This window comes from Zootoca vivipara, chromosome 7 (genome assembly GCF_963506605.1).
Source record: "Zootoca vivipara chromosome 7, rZooViv1.1, whole genome shotgun sequence".
Taxonomy (NCBI): Eukaryota; Metazoa; Chordata; class Lepidosauria; order Squamata; family Lacertidae; genus Zootoca; species Zootoca vivipara.
The window spans coordinates 74,832,459-74,849,234 of record NC_083282.1 but is presented as its reverse complement, the minus strand read 5'-3'; the positions used below and the strand labels follow the sequence as shown (position 1 = coordinate 74,849,234).

At 41.8% G+C, this 16,776-nt stretch overlaps 1 protein-coding gene across 1 annotated transcript; it reads right to left on the bottom strand.

Annotated features, from left to right (window-relative positions):
* Positions 1-4,769: 4,769 nt before the first annotated feature.
* Positions 4,770-16,521, bottom strand: RIMS4 (regulating synaptic membrane exocytosis 4). Its single transcript, XM_035124292.2, has 4 exons — positions 16,415-16,521; positions 13,902-14,003; positions 11,817-11,956; positions 4,770-10,764 (listed from the first exon to the last, which is right to left on the bottom strand). The coding sequence occupies exons 1-4, from the start codon at positions 16,464-16,466 to the stop codon at positions 10,546-10,548; spliced, it is 513 nt and encodes a 170-aa protein (XP_034980183.2). The 5' UTR covers positions 16,467-16,521; the 3' UTR covers positions 4,770-10,545.
* Between the last annotated feature and the right edge of the window lie 255 nt (positions 16,522-16,776).

The window sequence follows — 16,776 nt, the reverse complement described above, 5'->3', positions numbered from 1 at the left end:
GGAAGTTCATGCACCTTATGCAAACTTCACTAGGGTTTTGTTAGAAATGAGATATTCTCTTGGATTTGGGTTTTTTTTTTTTTGCGAGAGATCCTGTCCTGTGCAATGTGTTCCAAAAAGGTTACCGGCATACAGTTGATAATTATCTAGTTGCCCCCCCCCTTTTCACTTTTTGTTAAACTCTTGCAAACTTCATGTGTTCTGAGGGTTGGCATGGCAAGGGAGAGGACATGTAGCAGGTGGCGGTATTTTAACACCCAGGGATAGAGGGCACAACCCAGCAAAAGGTTATCTTCACTAAGTCCCTATGAAAGCCCATCACATCTAAAAACATTTCCATGTATGAGACTTAAATTGCCTTTGAGCCTCTCTTGGCTCTAGGATTTGGCTTTCCGTTAAGGGAAGGACCACAACTATGTGGTAGAGCATCTTCATCCATGCAGGTGGTCCTAAGCCTGATCCTGAGCATCTCCAGGTAGCGCCGGGAGAGACATCTTCTTGAAACCCTGGAGAGCTGCCCTGGATAGCCTGTGCTGGTGATACCAAGCTGTGACTTGAGATAAGGCAACTTCCCACGTTTGCTGTGTAAATACATACTGCCTATGTGGAAAGGCAAGCAGGACACAGGCAAACACAATTGGTAATATGTAACTGCAAGTCAACACATGCTGGGCAGACTGGGTTTTTGGCCAAGGTGCATCAATCAAATTAGGAGGTTGAAGCAGTCATAAAGTCAGACACACCAGTGAACCAGCATCAGATGAATGCAAGATGTGTGTGTGGTGGTGGTGGTGGTGGGGAAGTGGCTTCAGGAATCCCCCTTTCACATCAGCTTCCACCTAAGATTTCACCTAAACATTAGGAAGAACTTCCTGACAGTAAGAGCTGTTCAACAGTGGAATTTGCTGCCAAGGAGTGTGGGGGAGTCTCCTTCTTTGGAGGTCTTTAAGCAGAGGCTTGACAGCCATATGTCAAGAATGCTTTGATGGTGTTTCCTGCTTGGCAGGTGGTTGGACTGGATGGCCCTTGTGGTCTCTTCCAACTCTATGATTCTAGCTTATCTTGGATATAGTCATGCCCTTTCACCAAGCAAATGTGCTCTGGTTTAGGCCCTGTCTGAAAAGGCCATGTAAGGGGAAGGCACATGCCACATGCTGTCATAGCGAGCGCCATAGTTTAATTATGTTTTGTGGCTATGTGAAGAGGCGAAAGGAAAAAGGTCTCCCATCAATCCACTCACACACTGCCAGACTTGGAATGACAGCAAGGGCCTTTGCTCCGTTGTGCTGACTGGGGAATGCTCATCCACATTCCTCTTTTGCCTCTGGGATTAGCAGTGGCACCACTAGCAATGGGGAGAGATGCAACCATGGATGTGGCCCATGAGCATCAGTTGCTGACCTCTGTTCCAGGTTTAGCATTGCAAATGTAGCTGGTTCATAGCTGCCAAGTCCCGGTTAGAAAAATATGGGATCAGCAACGCCGGCACCGGAAATCGCTTGCCGGCGTTGCCCAATTTCCAGAGCCCAGACATGGGCAAAGCAGCACCGGAAGTTGCTTCTACGCATGTCCAGACATGCGTAGAAGCAACTTCCAGTGCCAGTGCCGCCCGATTTCCGGTGCCCAGACATGGACAGAGCGGCACTGGAAGAAATCCGGGGGAATTACGGGCTATTTCGCCATTTGGGATGACAGCAGGAAACGGCTTTAAAAACGGGGTTTCCCCGGGGAAAACGGGAGACTTGGCAGCTATGCGCTGGTTGCCTGTTCTGTAATCAACAAGGGAAATTAATTTTCCGCAAGATTTCTTAGGAGTGTTGGGGAAGGGCCTTTTTACAAACCGAGCATTAGCCCTGGGTGCAGGAATGCTTTTTACAATTTGAGAGTTTCCACCTGGGCTTGCCTGCTCATTCCCTCTCCCACCTGCTGGAGCTAAACTTTAGCGCCAATTGCAGCCTAATTATTTTATCCACTGGACTGAATTTAATACGGATGCAGAGCAGATTCCGCTCCTGCCATTTGGCGGAAACCCCCACGCATATTCCCTAATACTGTTCTTGCCGTTATGTGGCAGCGCAGTCGAGCATTGTGGCATTCTGTGTTTTGCACATCAGTCTGTGCTTGTCGTTGACAAAGGTGCATGTATTCCCCTGCTCTGGTGTCATGTACAGTAATAAAGGATGGAACAGCAGCTCAGGAAAGAAAAAGAAAAATACAGCCCACCTCCCTTTAACTTCAACGAGGTGTCTTTGCCAAACAGGCCCGTTAGGGGGCAGAGCTGCCATCAGATTCATAATACAAAACACTGGCAGTGGCGGTGTCTGAAAAAACTGTGACAAATGCTCAACAGTTATCTGAAAACAAGGAGATCTGACACATTTGGTGAGCTTTATATTGAAACTTTTTGACAATTGTAGCATGAAAGTCAACTACATATATTTTTATGGTCAGTGATTGGACTTACACAAGTAGGTAGAACTGGACCAACAGTATGGCACCTACCCCAACTTCCCTTTTAAAAAAATAACCAAATGGCCAATATTAATATGGCCTAATCAAACCTGAAAACCCTAAAAACTAAAGTCTGTCATCACATATTGTTATCCATGGTATATACTGCCATCTGCACATCATATTCTCCACACCAAATGGAATATATTATTGCTTGTAAGCCTATGTAGACTCTCTTTATAAAAAGGCTTCTTTTGTTTGTTTACAGAATACAGGATTATGACAAACTAGCTAAGGTTTTGTGTTTGTTTGTTTTTCATCTTGAAAATACGACATCGATTCCTTCAACAAAGGCTTAGACCTTAGGCTAAGACCTTTAGCAGAGATGTAATGAACAACTGCAAATATTCTTACACAAGATTAATAGTAATAATAACTTAATGAGAGATTCAAGTGAAATTTCTATAGGACTATTTCCTGGTAGCTATTTACAAAACTTTCTCCCCCATTTTTTTGGGGAAAAACAACAAGTTGATAACATGTAGCATCTAACACTAAACCAGTAAGGCCTGAATCCAGAGAAGGGGAACTCTGCTGAAGTTCCATTGAATTCAATGGCTAACTAGTCGTCGTGACTAACCAATGTTCATTTAGTTCAATGGAGCTAATGGCTAACATTCTCCAGATCAGGAAGATACAGGTTGTACCAAACATAGAACTTTTAAAAAATAATTTTAAAAATTTACCGTAAGTTTGCAATCCAAAACATGCTTACAAAGGAATAAGTCCCACTGGACACAGAAGGATTCATTTTGAGTAACCATGCAAAAGATTGCACTTTAAATCATATAATCTGTTAGAAAAAAAAGTATCACATTTTGTTTTTAAAGAAAATATTCCTCCAGTGTCAAAATTATTAAATAGCATGTAGTAAACTAACTTAAATAGACTTCATTAAAAAGTCCTGCTATCTAAGACGGTTATTACTAATCATGCTTACATTGAGATTCTTACTGCCTCAACATCTACATAATTTCTTTGTATACAGAAATTTATGATATTTCTTTTGCCTATAGACCTACTTAAAAAAAAACAAAAAAAGTACATGTATAAGGGATCCAGTATTAAAAACATTAAAAAGGTATAATTATATACAACAGAAGCATTCACAAATTGATTTTTCTTTCTTCAAAAGTCCTTTGCCCCAAAGTTGGGGAGCACTGGTTGAGCTAACAGCAGGCTGGGTTTTGCTTAATTCCCGATCCTCAAAAATAACTCTGCATACAGAGGAAGAATGATCTGGTGGTTAAGAGGCACTGGAAGTCCAGATTCAACTCCTTACCCTAAAAGCTGACTTCCCGTATGAACCTGGGAACTTCCTGTGAAACAAGAATAGTTGTGACTTGGAGGCCATTGACATATACAGTGGAACCTCGGTTTATGAACACCTCGGTTTATGAATTTTCGGTTTATGAACGCCGCGGACCCATCTGGAATGGATTAATTCACTTTCCATTACTTTTAATGGGAAAGTTCGCTTCAGTTTATGAACGCTTCAGTTTATGAACAGACTTCCGGAACCAATTACACCCATGTTTCAGTTTATGAACGCTTCAGTTTAAGTACTTCGCGGACCCGTCTGGAACGGATTAATCCACTTTCCATTACTTTCAATGGAAAAGTTCGCTTCAGTTTATGAACGGTTACTCCACGGACCGTCTGGAATGGATTAATCCACTTTCCATTACTTTCAATGGGAAAGTTCGCTTCAGTTTATGAACGCTTCAGTTTATGAACAGACTTCCGGAACCAATTGTGTTCATAAACCGAGGTACCACTGTACTGAAATATTGTTTCAATATTTTACATGTTGTTTCAGTATTTTGATTGGCAGGATACATTTCATTCTATTTGTATATTATTAGTAAATGGACTTTCATGGGCACTCCAGCAGCTAAGAAAACCTAAATTTGTCCTCTCTACTACTGTATATCTATTAGGAATCGGGGGGGTCATAAAGCACTCCCAGAAAAATAAGACATTTGCATCTGAAAACAATTGTGGCAATAAAATGGTTCTCCTGTTTTTTTGGGGGTTAAAGAATAAGGCAATGAATCTCAGAGCCAGTATTTTGCGTGTTACTAGGATTGTGGCTGACAGGTCACTGCTTTGCTCATTAGGTCATATCCATAACATAACTTTAAAGCGCCTTTAAAGCACATGGCTTCCCCCAAAGAATTCTGGGAATTGTAGTTGACTCCTAACAAACCTACAATTCCCAGCATGCTTGCTAAAGTACAGTTCCCAGGATTCTTTGGGGGAAGCCATGTGCTTTCAGTGCACAATGTGGATATGATGCAGTTGTCAAGTCATTTTAACAAAAATTCAAAGAGCTTGAAGAGGCTATAAAATGGAGAGAGGCTGAGCCTTCGCTCCTCAGCTTAACAACAAGCAGGCAAGCCACAGAGGTAACAATTAGCTCTCAGACACACGCTAACTCTTCCTCTAAAGGTAAAGGTAAAGGGGCCCCTGACCATCAGGTCCAGTCGTGTCCGACTCTGGGGTTGCGGCGCTCATCTCGCTCTATAGGCCGAGGGAGCCGGCGTTTGTCCGCAGACAGCTTCCGGGTCATGTGGCCAGCATGACAAAGCCGCTTCTGGCGAACCAGAGCAGCACACGGAAACGCCGTTTACCTTCCCGCCGGAGCGGTCCCTATTTATCTACTTGCACTTTGACGTGCTTTCGAACTGCTAGGTTGGCAGGAGCTGGGACCGAGCAACAGGAGCTCACCCCGTTGCAGGGATTCGAACCGCTGACCTTCTGATCAGCAAGCCCTAGACTCTGTGCATTAACCCACAGCGCCACCTGGGTCCCCTAACTCTTCCTCTACTTCCCCATAAAAGAAGTCAATCATTAAAAGTTACAGTCAGACGCAAGTCTATTTTAAACTTTTAAAAGGCAGCAAGAGATGAGGTTTCAAAATACAAACACTTGCTTTACAAATCCAAAATGATAAAGTGAAACTTAGACCTATGGGGCCTTTTTTTCATAAAAAAGTATTATTATTATTATTTATAAAGGCTTCACCGTAAGTTTCTTATGAGTGGCTTCAGAAACATCTTCTGACTCAGCATGAAAAACAGCTAAGGGTGGTGGGGAGAGTAAGGGAGATATTCTGGTATGTGCACCTAAAGGGGTAGTGGAGCTCTCAGGATCATAACCAGGTATCATCCGATCTAATGCAGAAGAAAACAGACTCCAGGCTGGGCTTTACACAGGAGGAGCTGATCCAAGCCTAGTGATACTAATTACCTCTTTATCACATGTGAATTTCTGAGCCAGCTTTCAACAACATCCTAGTAGAAAGGTGTGCACAGGAGCAGGGCACCTGCGTCTGCTGAAGAACTGCCCCTTAATTTGGATGCAAAACTTATTTGCTCTTTTGTAGAGCACAGGTAGCCAGTCTGTGGCCCCTGACACCCCCGGAAGCTGCCTCATTCTTCCACCTCATCAGAGTTCCTTCCTTCCTGTTCATCACTTCCCCTTTCTTGCCTCTGTGGTTGGTGCGTGATTTAAGCACATTAAAATTAGAAAAGAATCGCTTTCACTTGGCCCTGCAGTCACTGTTTGGGTCTGTTGTCCTCAGTGAAAAATAAAAGTCCTCTTTATACTTATTTGAGAAGAATAAGTATAAAAACCTATCAAAACCAGCGGGGCTTAATTCTGAGTAGATCTACAAAGGATTGGAAATCCTAATTCGAGGTAGCCATGGTGAAATTGAAACAGGGCAGCCATTGTTCTAGATTAGTTAATCCAGAACACTATTGTCTCCGGCTGTGCCCACTGCAGTCATGTGGTCCCCAATTGGTCACCCCTGAGGGAGTGCAGCCCTTGAAAGAAGAAGAGTTTGCCCACCGCTGCTCTCAAGAATAAGGGCTCTCACAAGAACGAGAAGAACAGCTTTAGACTGGCAATGTATCGTACCTGGACGTTGCTCATTACGGGCTGAAAGTGAGGTGCTCTAAAAGCAGGTTTGTGTATTAGATTTCTGTTTGCGTTTGTGAGTCAGGATCTAGCAAGGCCGCTGCATGCATGCACCCAGAGGGTGCACACAAGACCACAAGGGCCCTTTAGGCTTTGTAATGTGATTTTAGTCTCCTGGCATTAGACTGCCAGTGTAATAGTGCAGCCTACCCAGGGGGGTTATTGGGATTTGCAATTGATCAGAGGATGTGGGTGAATGTGTACAGGTGTGCTCTGATTGATGCACAGGTGTGTTAGAAGGTGTGGATATTGAATAAGTGTATAGAGTCCGTGGAATTCTATGTGATGAAGTTTCATGTTTCATACATTGCATTATTTATGGATTTCTGATGTTCTCCATGCTGAGTTTAGTTTGTCTTTTCTTTTTCGCTTTTTCTTTGTAAACCACCTCGTGATCTTTTATGATGCAAAGTGGTATATAAATACTTGAAATGGATGCATAAAATAAATAAATAGGAACTGATGTTATTTAGAAATGGTCATAAGGAGTGATCAGTTCTGTGTGAGACTAGCAGGCAAAGTATGCTCAGGGGCATCTTGACTAGTTTCGATTGCTGAGTAAAATTTGTTCCTTCTAATCCAGTCTTTGTAGATCGTTTGTAATCTTGCATTTGTAGTAATGCAGACTGGCTTGCTAAAAATGGAAACCTGGATTGCATGTGTACCTAGCTCAGAGTTGCTGTACCTACGGAAACTTTTTTTTGCCAGGATCCAAAGGGTCGCACCAAAGAGGGAAGAAAGGAAATAGCTTGAAATAAGTATCCTCTTGCTAAGCAAAACCCTTTTGTATTCTCTCACGCCTCTAACATTTTTAATCTGTTGCTTTTAATTGCTGGCGTTACTGGGCTTAAAAAAGAATTGCTTTTCAAAGCTGTTTTTCATTGCCATTTATGCTCTTGCTAATTATCCTGGGAATCAGCTAATTGAAGGGTAGTATACCACATAGAATCAACATGAAAATGTTTTTAACCTTTTGATGTTTATGTCCTCTGGAAATTATTTCTAAGCTTGGTGATGGGCCTCTCTGTTCTGAGTCCTTCAGTTTAACCCAACTCACACATCCATTCACATTTGAGTTAACAAGAGATAGGCAGCTCCAGACATTTTAGAGTTAAGCCTGTTGTGCTGTTAACAACAGATTAGGAAGCCAAGACTGTGTTTCCAGCATTTTTGCTCCCACTTCCCCTATTAACATTTGGGTAAGAATTGACAGATGTGCTGCAGGATACATACAAAACATGGCTGATTTGATTTACAGCTTCAAATAACGTAAGCAAAATCTTTGAATTGATAAAGCATCAACGACTGCTCTTCGGTTCGCAGCTTTGGAATGTGTTTTGTTTTCTCCATAGTCCTTTTTACGACAAGGTTATTAAAAGAGTCAATGGCTACCAATCACTAAATCTAACCCAATCTATTCTAGTCCGTACATATATTGTACAATATTGCCTAGTACCTACTATACACAAATATGAAGAGGATTCAGTCTGAAATATAGTTAAGCCAGTTTTTAAATAAATGGGGGGAAAGGAGAGTCACAACATATTTTGACCAGCATGCAACTACCTCCCTTCAGCCAATACACAGAAAATCTTTAATATGACTTGGAAACAGAATTATACTTGAAACCACAGGCATAGAAAAAATTAAGATAATCAATCTGAAACTCTGGAGCTTCTGTGATTTTAATATGCTCAATGTTTCCTTATGCTATTATCTATATTAGGTTACTTCTAGCAGAGCTCATTACTGGGCCTACTGCTTTTCTAGCCATTTGGTCGTTATTTCCCAAACCGTTAAAAACGCTACCTATAACATATGACTGTCTATGTTTCATTCTATAGTAAGTCATGCTTTAATCATGCTTAGTTCGTAAGTCCACGTAGAAACCTTGCTATCACTCTGTGATGTAACAACAGGCCAGGAAGCCATTTTGAGATGGTTCATAAATGCTAACATGGGACCTGGCACCAGAAACCGTGGAGCAAAATCAGCTCTTGACATCCTAATAGGAAAACAGATTTGAGATAGCAATCATTAAATCTTCAATAGAAATGAGAACAGAAACAAAGCACCTAGCAATGTACAAAAGGTAGATCTAATCTTGGCCTACTTCCTAAAATTACTCTCTAAACTAAAGCCTCCAGACATGGCTGTGAGCAGGTAAATCACTTTGCTTCATTTGTGCAATTGCTCTATCTGGTAACCTACTCTACTGAAGGTGACTCTGTTGACAATCTGCTGTCGTCTTAGCTGTATGCAGAATATATATACACACACATATATATACTATCTATTATAGCTATCTTTTTATTGGCGAACATAAAATATTTACCTTTTATTTAATTTATTTTTTTGTTCATTATAAAACAATCCACAAAGCCAAACGCAGTCACCAGGTCAGTTTCACAAGTGACTCGGAAACTCTACCTTTTCGTTTCATGCCGGTATCAACCCTCCAGCTGAATCGCATTTAACTCAAAAAGCAAGACTTCTTCAAAAGCAAGACTTCTGTTGACTACCAATAAGCGCTCCTGGTAGAGCAGAAGACACACCCTTGCTTGCTGAACCTGGAATGTATAGAGCTTTGTGGCAATAAGAATGGTGGATGGAGGATAAACAATGCATTTTGAGTAGAGAACATCCACTCTGAACATCCACACATATATACAGGCAGGCGGACACATACACACAAAAAGCCACGTGGAAGTTCAAATGCCAACATTAATCTCCTCCTCACACTCATTCAAAAGTGCATTGCGGTCATTCATATGTGCACCCAAACCGTGCAAGAGGTTGAAAGGCGCTTTTAGTGTCACTTGTGAAAACACCCTTAAACAAGTCCTTAACTGCCTTCTGTTCCTGAGTTTTCCATGTTGCCTCACACCACTTGGGTATTAATACAGCTGTATGAATGCAACACTCCTTTTTCTCTAAGCGCAGGGTTTAATAATCTCCTGCATGACAAACGGAACTCCATCTTATGATCACTCCCGCCTCTCTTTTTTTAATGTGCAGACTTTTTATGTTGTCATTTCATTTGCAACGGCGGAAGAAAGTATTGCTACCTCAAACTGATTCCTGTTCCAGAGGAAAGTGGCACGTCACCAGATATGCACTAAAAATCCCAAAAGCATGACTAGCGTTATGGAAGCAAAAACACAACAGGGGGATAGCACAGCAAAAGCTGAGGTAAGGTATGGTGTGTGTGTGTGTGTTTTGCAATGTTCATATCTAACAATGGGCTAGCAGGTATCTCTGCCAGATTTCCAGTTTGCATTCAGCAACATTCTCTGTGCAACATTCCAGCTAATTGGCTTGCTATGCACTCTGCGTTAGAACCGACTGGTGTAACCAAAGTGTGTTTTCTTGTTCTTCCAACAAAAATGCGTCAGCAGTACTGTTGGCCTAAGTCCTATAGTAGAAGACACTGCTGGTAATTTGGCACAGTGTAAAAAATACAGCGGCGTTTGTACATCAAACAGAACTGTGGAACTTGTTCTAAAGAAGTAGCTGCAGTTCCTCCCACCCTTTCCCATGCCTTAAAAGGGGTGGGGAAAGTTTACAAAACCCACAAAGTTTCCCTGAAACTGCTGTTTTCTTTTAGGTCAGATGTTTGCTTTTGAATATTTAAGAATTTTCTAAAAGTTCTCCCCCCAATTTGTAAAATAGCGTTAAGAAGAAGGAAAACATCTTCCCCGATTTTTAAAAAAGATGCTGCAACATTTCAAGGTTTTACACTGATCTGAAGCAAGGGTGCATGGATGACTGTGGAAAAAGGGAAACGAAAAAGTGTGTCTTTTGTGTGTGTCTCTGTGTGTGTCATTTCATAATTAGGACTTGTGCCCTGCAGCTCTTTCTACTTGGATGGAGAAAGGTCATTGGCCTCCATCTTGGTTCCTGTCCAAGGTTACTTGGCTATCCTCACCTTCAGGTTCCTCCAAGGACTGATCAAAGATGCAATGCGCTTGAGGACAGCGTTCTGGCAAACAAAACCTTGACAGCATGATTTTAAAAACAGAAGCAGTCCCCCTGGAACTTCCTTGCCCATTAAGACCTGTCACAACAAGGTCCTACTGTGCTCTCCAAGGAAAGCTGCGAGGATTGGCGTAAGAGTGGAGCAGTAGCAGGATCCACCATCGACGAGGTCGGGAAAAGCTTATACCAGCCAACTGCCAAAGTGGACAAATCGAGTTCTTCCAGGAGAACCCGGGCAACTCCCATGAAGTGTTTGCGTTCCATGCGTCCGTAGTTTCCCCAGACTATCACCTTGGAAACAAGAGGGGTGGGGAACATGTTTAGTTTGCAAGCAATATCACACGAATGATGGGAGTCTGGTGTGGAATTTATCTTTTGGCAAAGCATTGACACAGCTTATGACCTGAATGATACCGAAGAAGACCAAGGAAGGACTTGAGGTGAAAGTCAGGGGAGATTCAAGTCAATTGTGCTGTATTTCCTTTTCTATTTTCAAAACTTTATTAATTTGTAAAATGAAAATAAAATACATGCAATAATTAAAAGAACTATTTTAAGTAAACTAAGTTGTTAATTTCAACGGGTCTCGGCCTAGTATATCTGAAGGAGCATCTCCACCCCCATCATTCAGTACGGACACTGAGGTCCAGTGCCGAGGGCCTTCTGGAGGCTCCCTCACTGCGAGAAGTGAGGTTACAGGGAACCAGGCAGAGGGCCTTCTCAGTAGTAGTGCCTGCCCTGTGGAACGCCCTCCCAGCAGATGTCAAGGAAATAAACAACTATCAGACTTTTAGAAGACATGTGAAGGCAGCCCTGTTTAGGGGAGTTTTAAATGTTTGGTATTTTCTGTTGGGAGTCACCCAGAGTGGCAAAGTATAAATTGTTGTTGTTGTAGAACAGGCATCCCCAAACTGCGGCCCTCCAGATGTTTTGGCCTACAACTCCCATGATCCCTAGCTAACAGGACCAGTGGTCGGGGAAGATGGGAACTGTAGTCCAAAACATCTGGAGGGCTGAAGTTTGGGGATGCCTGTTATAGAACTAGCATTGTGTCTGCTCAGTCTCTGGGTGCTACTAATGGACAGTTACACAGTCCTCCAGCTCTCCCTTCCCGGCTCTTCCTCTTTAGACTGGACAGTCCTTCAAGTAGAGGGCTATCCTTTGCAAAGTAGGACACATGGCCATCTTAGTTCTTTAGCGGAATGGCAACTCATCAAAAGCACAAACAACTTCCTCTCCCTGTGTGGTGCCTCCCTACGAATGCTACATCTTAGTCGACCACACAGGCCACCCTAACCCTAGCTGTGAGATCTGCCAAGAGGCCTCAGACAGGTCCATCTTACCTGCAGTACTTTGCCTTGTGGACTCTCTGGGAAAAGTAACACTTGGTTGTACAGCGGATCTAAGGACTTGCGAGCCACTTTGGTCTTTTTCTTTGCAATGCACACCCCATTTTCTAGTAGGTAGGCCTTGATGTAAGCAGCTGGAAGAATAACACAGGGCAAAAGGTTGGATTGCTGTGTTAAGTGCAGAGGACCCGCACTAACACCACCATCAATTTGCTCAGATGAAGCTACTAAAAAAGAAAAGGTTGTTTTGAGAGAAAAGCTTCCGACATATTATTGGAAGTGGTCTTTTCAAACCTTGCTTGGTGTCTGAGTGATGCTGAGATTGTCTATGACTGGCCTTGGTCTAATGTTTATCTGTAGTCATCATCACACATAAGCAGCAAGTATCTATTCAGGATCACATCAGGACTTTTTTTTTTTTACTGCCTGAGAAGTGCAGGAAAACATGATGCAACTCCCATTCCACATACAGAAGCTGATTGGACAGGAAGTTAAATCTTCTTTCAACACTGGTGATGGGATGCTATCCTCCTTCACACCCGAGAACAGCGGATTTGCTTAGTGGGAGCAAGGTGGGTTGTTTGCTACACAGAGCTCTGTCCTCCCACTAAGGATGAAAGGATCTATCTATTTTGGTTCTCCCAGTTTCTCACCCCCCCCCCAGTCTTAAATTCAACACTCCACATCTCTGCAGCGATTTGCAGGGTTTCTTTTAGAAAAAACCTCGTGGAAATTCTTCAGAATTTTAGTTCAAGTTTCTGCTAAATAGGCACAATTTCATATGCAGTTTTGACTATTGTACACATTTTTTGCAAGGAATTTCTCCTAATACCGTGCATTTTTTTTGGGTATGTTATTTGTATTAACGCATTCATTTTTATCCACGCTTTTACGTACTATAATGCGTTTTTGTAAACACTGCATGAAGAAGTGCACCACAAAATTCAGGTACTGTAAATGCAGTTTTGGGAGGATGTCTTTGTTTCGGGTTCTCACGTTATTTTGGAAAGTGCAAATGCAAACCGAATGAAATATCTTCCCCCATCCCTACCTCCAGTACAGGAGAATCCCTGGATGGGCTGCCAATACTGCCCCATTCTCAATGCACATCCCAGCATCTGCTGTCTGAGGCAGTCACTTCACTCTGAGGTCCTGTGTCTATGGCAGTGTACACACCATTGATTTTTTTTAAATAATTATTTGTATTAAAGATTTTCTTGGGTTACAAAGGTAATGCAATGTCTCATTCATTTTTTTCTTCTTCCATGCATCATATTTACACATCAATTTTACTTGTTGAGACATTATGAGGAAGGGGGGGAAAGAGGTGAGTGGGATGGGGAGTTGGGTGTGGTGGATTGCCGATGTTTCTGTTTTTCTTGGTATGTGTAGGGGTTCGACGTCACACCATTGATTTTAAGCACACTTACTTCCCAAGAGAATCCTGGGAAGCATGTTTCAGAGAACTACAATTCCCAGCACCCTCTACAAACTACAGTTCTCAGCAGTTCTCTGTGGAACGCCCTCCCACCAGATGTCAAAAAGAAAAATAACTACCAGACTTTTAGAGGACATCTGAAGGCAGCACTGTTTAGAGAGGCTTTAAATGTTTGATCGATTATTTTATTTTTCTGTTGGAAGCCGCCCAGAGTGGCTGGGAAACCCAGCCAGATGGGCGGGGTATAAATAATAAATTATTATTATTATTATTATTTTTTATTATTATTATTATTATTATTATTATTATTATTATTATTATTATTTATTTGGGGTTGTTGAGCCACATGCTTTAAATGCACTTTCAGGGAAGGGTGTGTATGCAGACTGTTAGAAATGAACAAAGAACTGGTTGCTCATCTTAAAAATTATCCGAACCTTGCAAAAGTGTGAGAGACTTGCGATAACTTGTAAGGAATGCTTGCAAAATTCAGGTGGCACACACCACACCATCCTTCCTTCCCACCCCTTCCAGTTCCCACAATCTTATCAGTTATTCCCTTGTAAAAACCAAGCATCCTTTATCAATGGCCCAGCTATAACCCAGGATTTGGAAGAGGCAAAGAGGCTGAAACACACTACCTGGCGGGGTTTTGGAGCCAGGCTTTGGAGTCAGTCCTCGGGCTTGAATGATGTCCACTTCTAATTGTCCATTTCGCTCCTGTAACCCAATTTCCACATCACCTGGACAGCAAGCAAAATGAAAAGCAACGACAAATACCTGAGTGTCAAAAAGATCTCTATAAACCACTGCTCACTGCTCTAAGTTCTCTTAAACATTAGAGCAGGCATCCCCAAACTGTGGCCCTCCAGATGTTTTGGCCTACAACTCCCATGATCCCTAGCTAACAGGACCAGTGGTCAAGGATGATGGGAATTGTAGTCCAAAACATCTGGAGGGCCAAAGTTTGGGGGTGCCTGCATTAGAGACTGCAGAATGATGTAGTACTCTGCACTGCAGAGTTAACATCTGGTACAAGTCAGGCTTCCCCTTGCAACAAGTTGATTATCTAGAGGCAAGAAAGATGGGGATAAAATGGCAACAGAACTCACTGACTAGTATGGGATTGAGGCACTGGGCCCTTCCTTGTCTCAAAGTGGTCCACCAGGCATATTAACTGCCAGAGCCTTTGAATCAACTCACCCTTTCAAAGTGACAGCTTCCAAACTATGTGCCCTTCCTTGAATGATCTTTTGAAATGTTATTTGACATCAGGAGAAGATTGTTTTGAGCACCAATATCAGTGGTGGGACACGCACATGATAAAGGTACATAAAATTGTGCATGTTGCAGAGAAAAGATTAGAAGATGTTGTTTCCATAAATAAGCTGAAGGGCAGGCAAGATGGAAGAATTAAGAACTTATGTGTAGATAAGTATATATATCAGATATGTGGAAAGACAGGAAATCCAACGAAGGTAATACTAACGATTGTGTGGAAGGCAGTGGAAGTACATGTCTAAAAGCTACTTTATATATCTTTTTATTTGTTCTTTGATTTTCTTTTCAAATACTTGAGGAATGTATCTCAATGCTTGTTTTGTTTTCTTTTTTTGTTTTTTTCACATATAATGTATTTTAATGATGTGTTATCTTTGCAATAAAATTCAATAAAAATTTGGAAAAAAAAGCTGAAGGGCAGGCAATTCCAGGACAAGCAAAAGGAAGTACTTCTTCACACAGTGTATAGTTAAAACGGTGGAATAAAACTACGCTACGATAGCATCAATAGCTACTACTAGTCATGATAGTTATGTACTAGGGTCGGAGCTTTTCGAATCAGAATTTTCCAACGCAATTAGTTATTTGTTCACCTGCGTTTCACCAGCTTAATTTTGATCCATGAAAGAGTAAATAATGGCCTTAGGGGGAAGGAACGTGGTTAAACTAGTACAGAATGGTCAATATGTGTTTGGAAATATGAAAAGATGAACGAGGAGAAATATTTCTGCAGCATGAAAGCAGTTATATGGAGGTATGGAACTCAGCAGGACCTAAAGTCCAGCTTTTGAAATGTTAATGAGTTGAAGATAAAACTAGACTGCAGACAATTCCAAGAATGGTGTGTGTGTGTGTGTGTGTGTGTGTGTGTGTGTGTGTGTGTGTGTGTGAGAGAGAGAGAGAGAGAGAGAGAGAGAGAGAGAGAGAGAGAGAGATTTGCTGAGCTATCTAATTTAAGGGTATAAATATTAGACACAGTTAAAAAACAAACAAAAGGCTTTTGATACCTTAGTGCCCAGCATCATTACAGCTTCTTCTCTTTTCTTCCTTCCAACATGCTCAAAGGGATCACTCGGCTAAGACTTTCCAAAGAAAGGCTAACTTTTTAAGAAGCCTCAGAAAACTTTTATTTTGAAACTTGTTTTTGCTTATTACAGCTATCACCATTTGGTGTTTTTTTTTTTAAATTTAACTGTTGCATGCTCTTCTACTATACAGAATCTTGTTATAATGTAAATATTGTTGGATGTTTTAAAGCAATCTGTGTTTTTATCAAGACCTTTCCCTCAAGTAATTTGATTTATCTTTAATGTCCATGCATTTACCTGTTAAGGTCCACACAAAATACAGGTCATACATTGCTTTAAGGGAATCTCACACATTCTGATTTACACAAGCAACTCCATGTTTTCTAAGCTACTCGGATGAGAGGAAGTGGGTGGTTCAATCACAGACTAGCAAACTCGAGTTGGACAATTATAGCTGATCGGGAGGTTTGCACAACACACCTGCTTTTCCCCAGATGAGCAGACTTTTTGCAATAAGGAAAGCAGTGGAAAAATACATTGCAAAAGGGTGAGGTTACAACTTGCTTTGGTGCCCCACAAAGAAATCCAAATGAATGCCCATTGAATAGCCAACTTCATCTAATCTATTGTGCATCAGGATGAATGCACAATAAAGAGGTCAAATCTAAGCACCCTCATTTATTTTCCCTTCCTCTGTTGTGTCATTCTGTCTGCTTTTAAATTTGTAAGCCCCTTAGGATACGGCAGCCTGGCAAACCTCCTCTTTGCAAAGCATCATGTGCATTGATAGCACGGTTCAAACACAAAATCGCATTCATAAAAAATAATGGCTTTCTGTTGCTTACCCAGGGAGGTAGTAGCCAAGGTCTGGCGACCCACGAACTGCGCAGGCCCCATGCTACCCAGGAAATCGCTGAACTGCCCAGCGGCTGCCAGGTGAACTCCATTGAAGTTCAAGCTGCAAAATAAATTGGTTAGTGTAATTCATTGTTTTGAGGCTTGCTAAATATACAGTCTTAAGCTAACTGGAAATATGCGTGAAATGAAGAGCTATTTCTGCATGAGTTCCAGTCTCGCTGGTTTTCAAACTGGCTTGACGCACTTTCAGTTTCTTCCCATAACCGCAAGGGATGTGTGCTTAGTGTAGTTACAGATAATCACAGACAAAACAATTATCGTCATGGTAAATCAACATGGGAAAATGGTG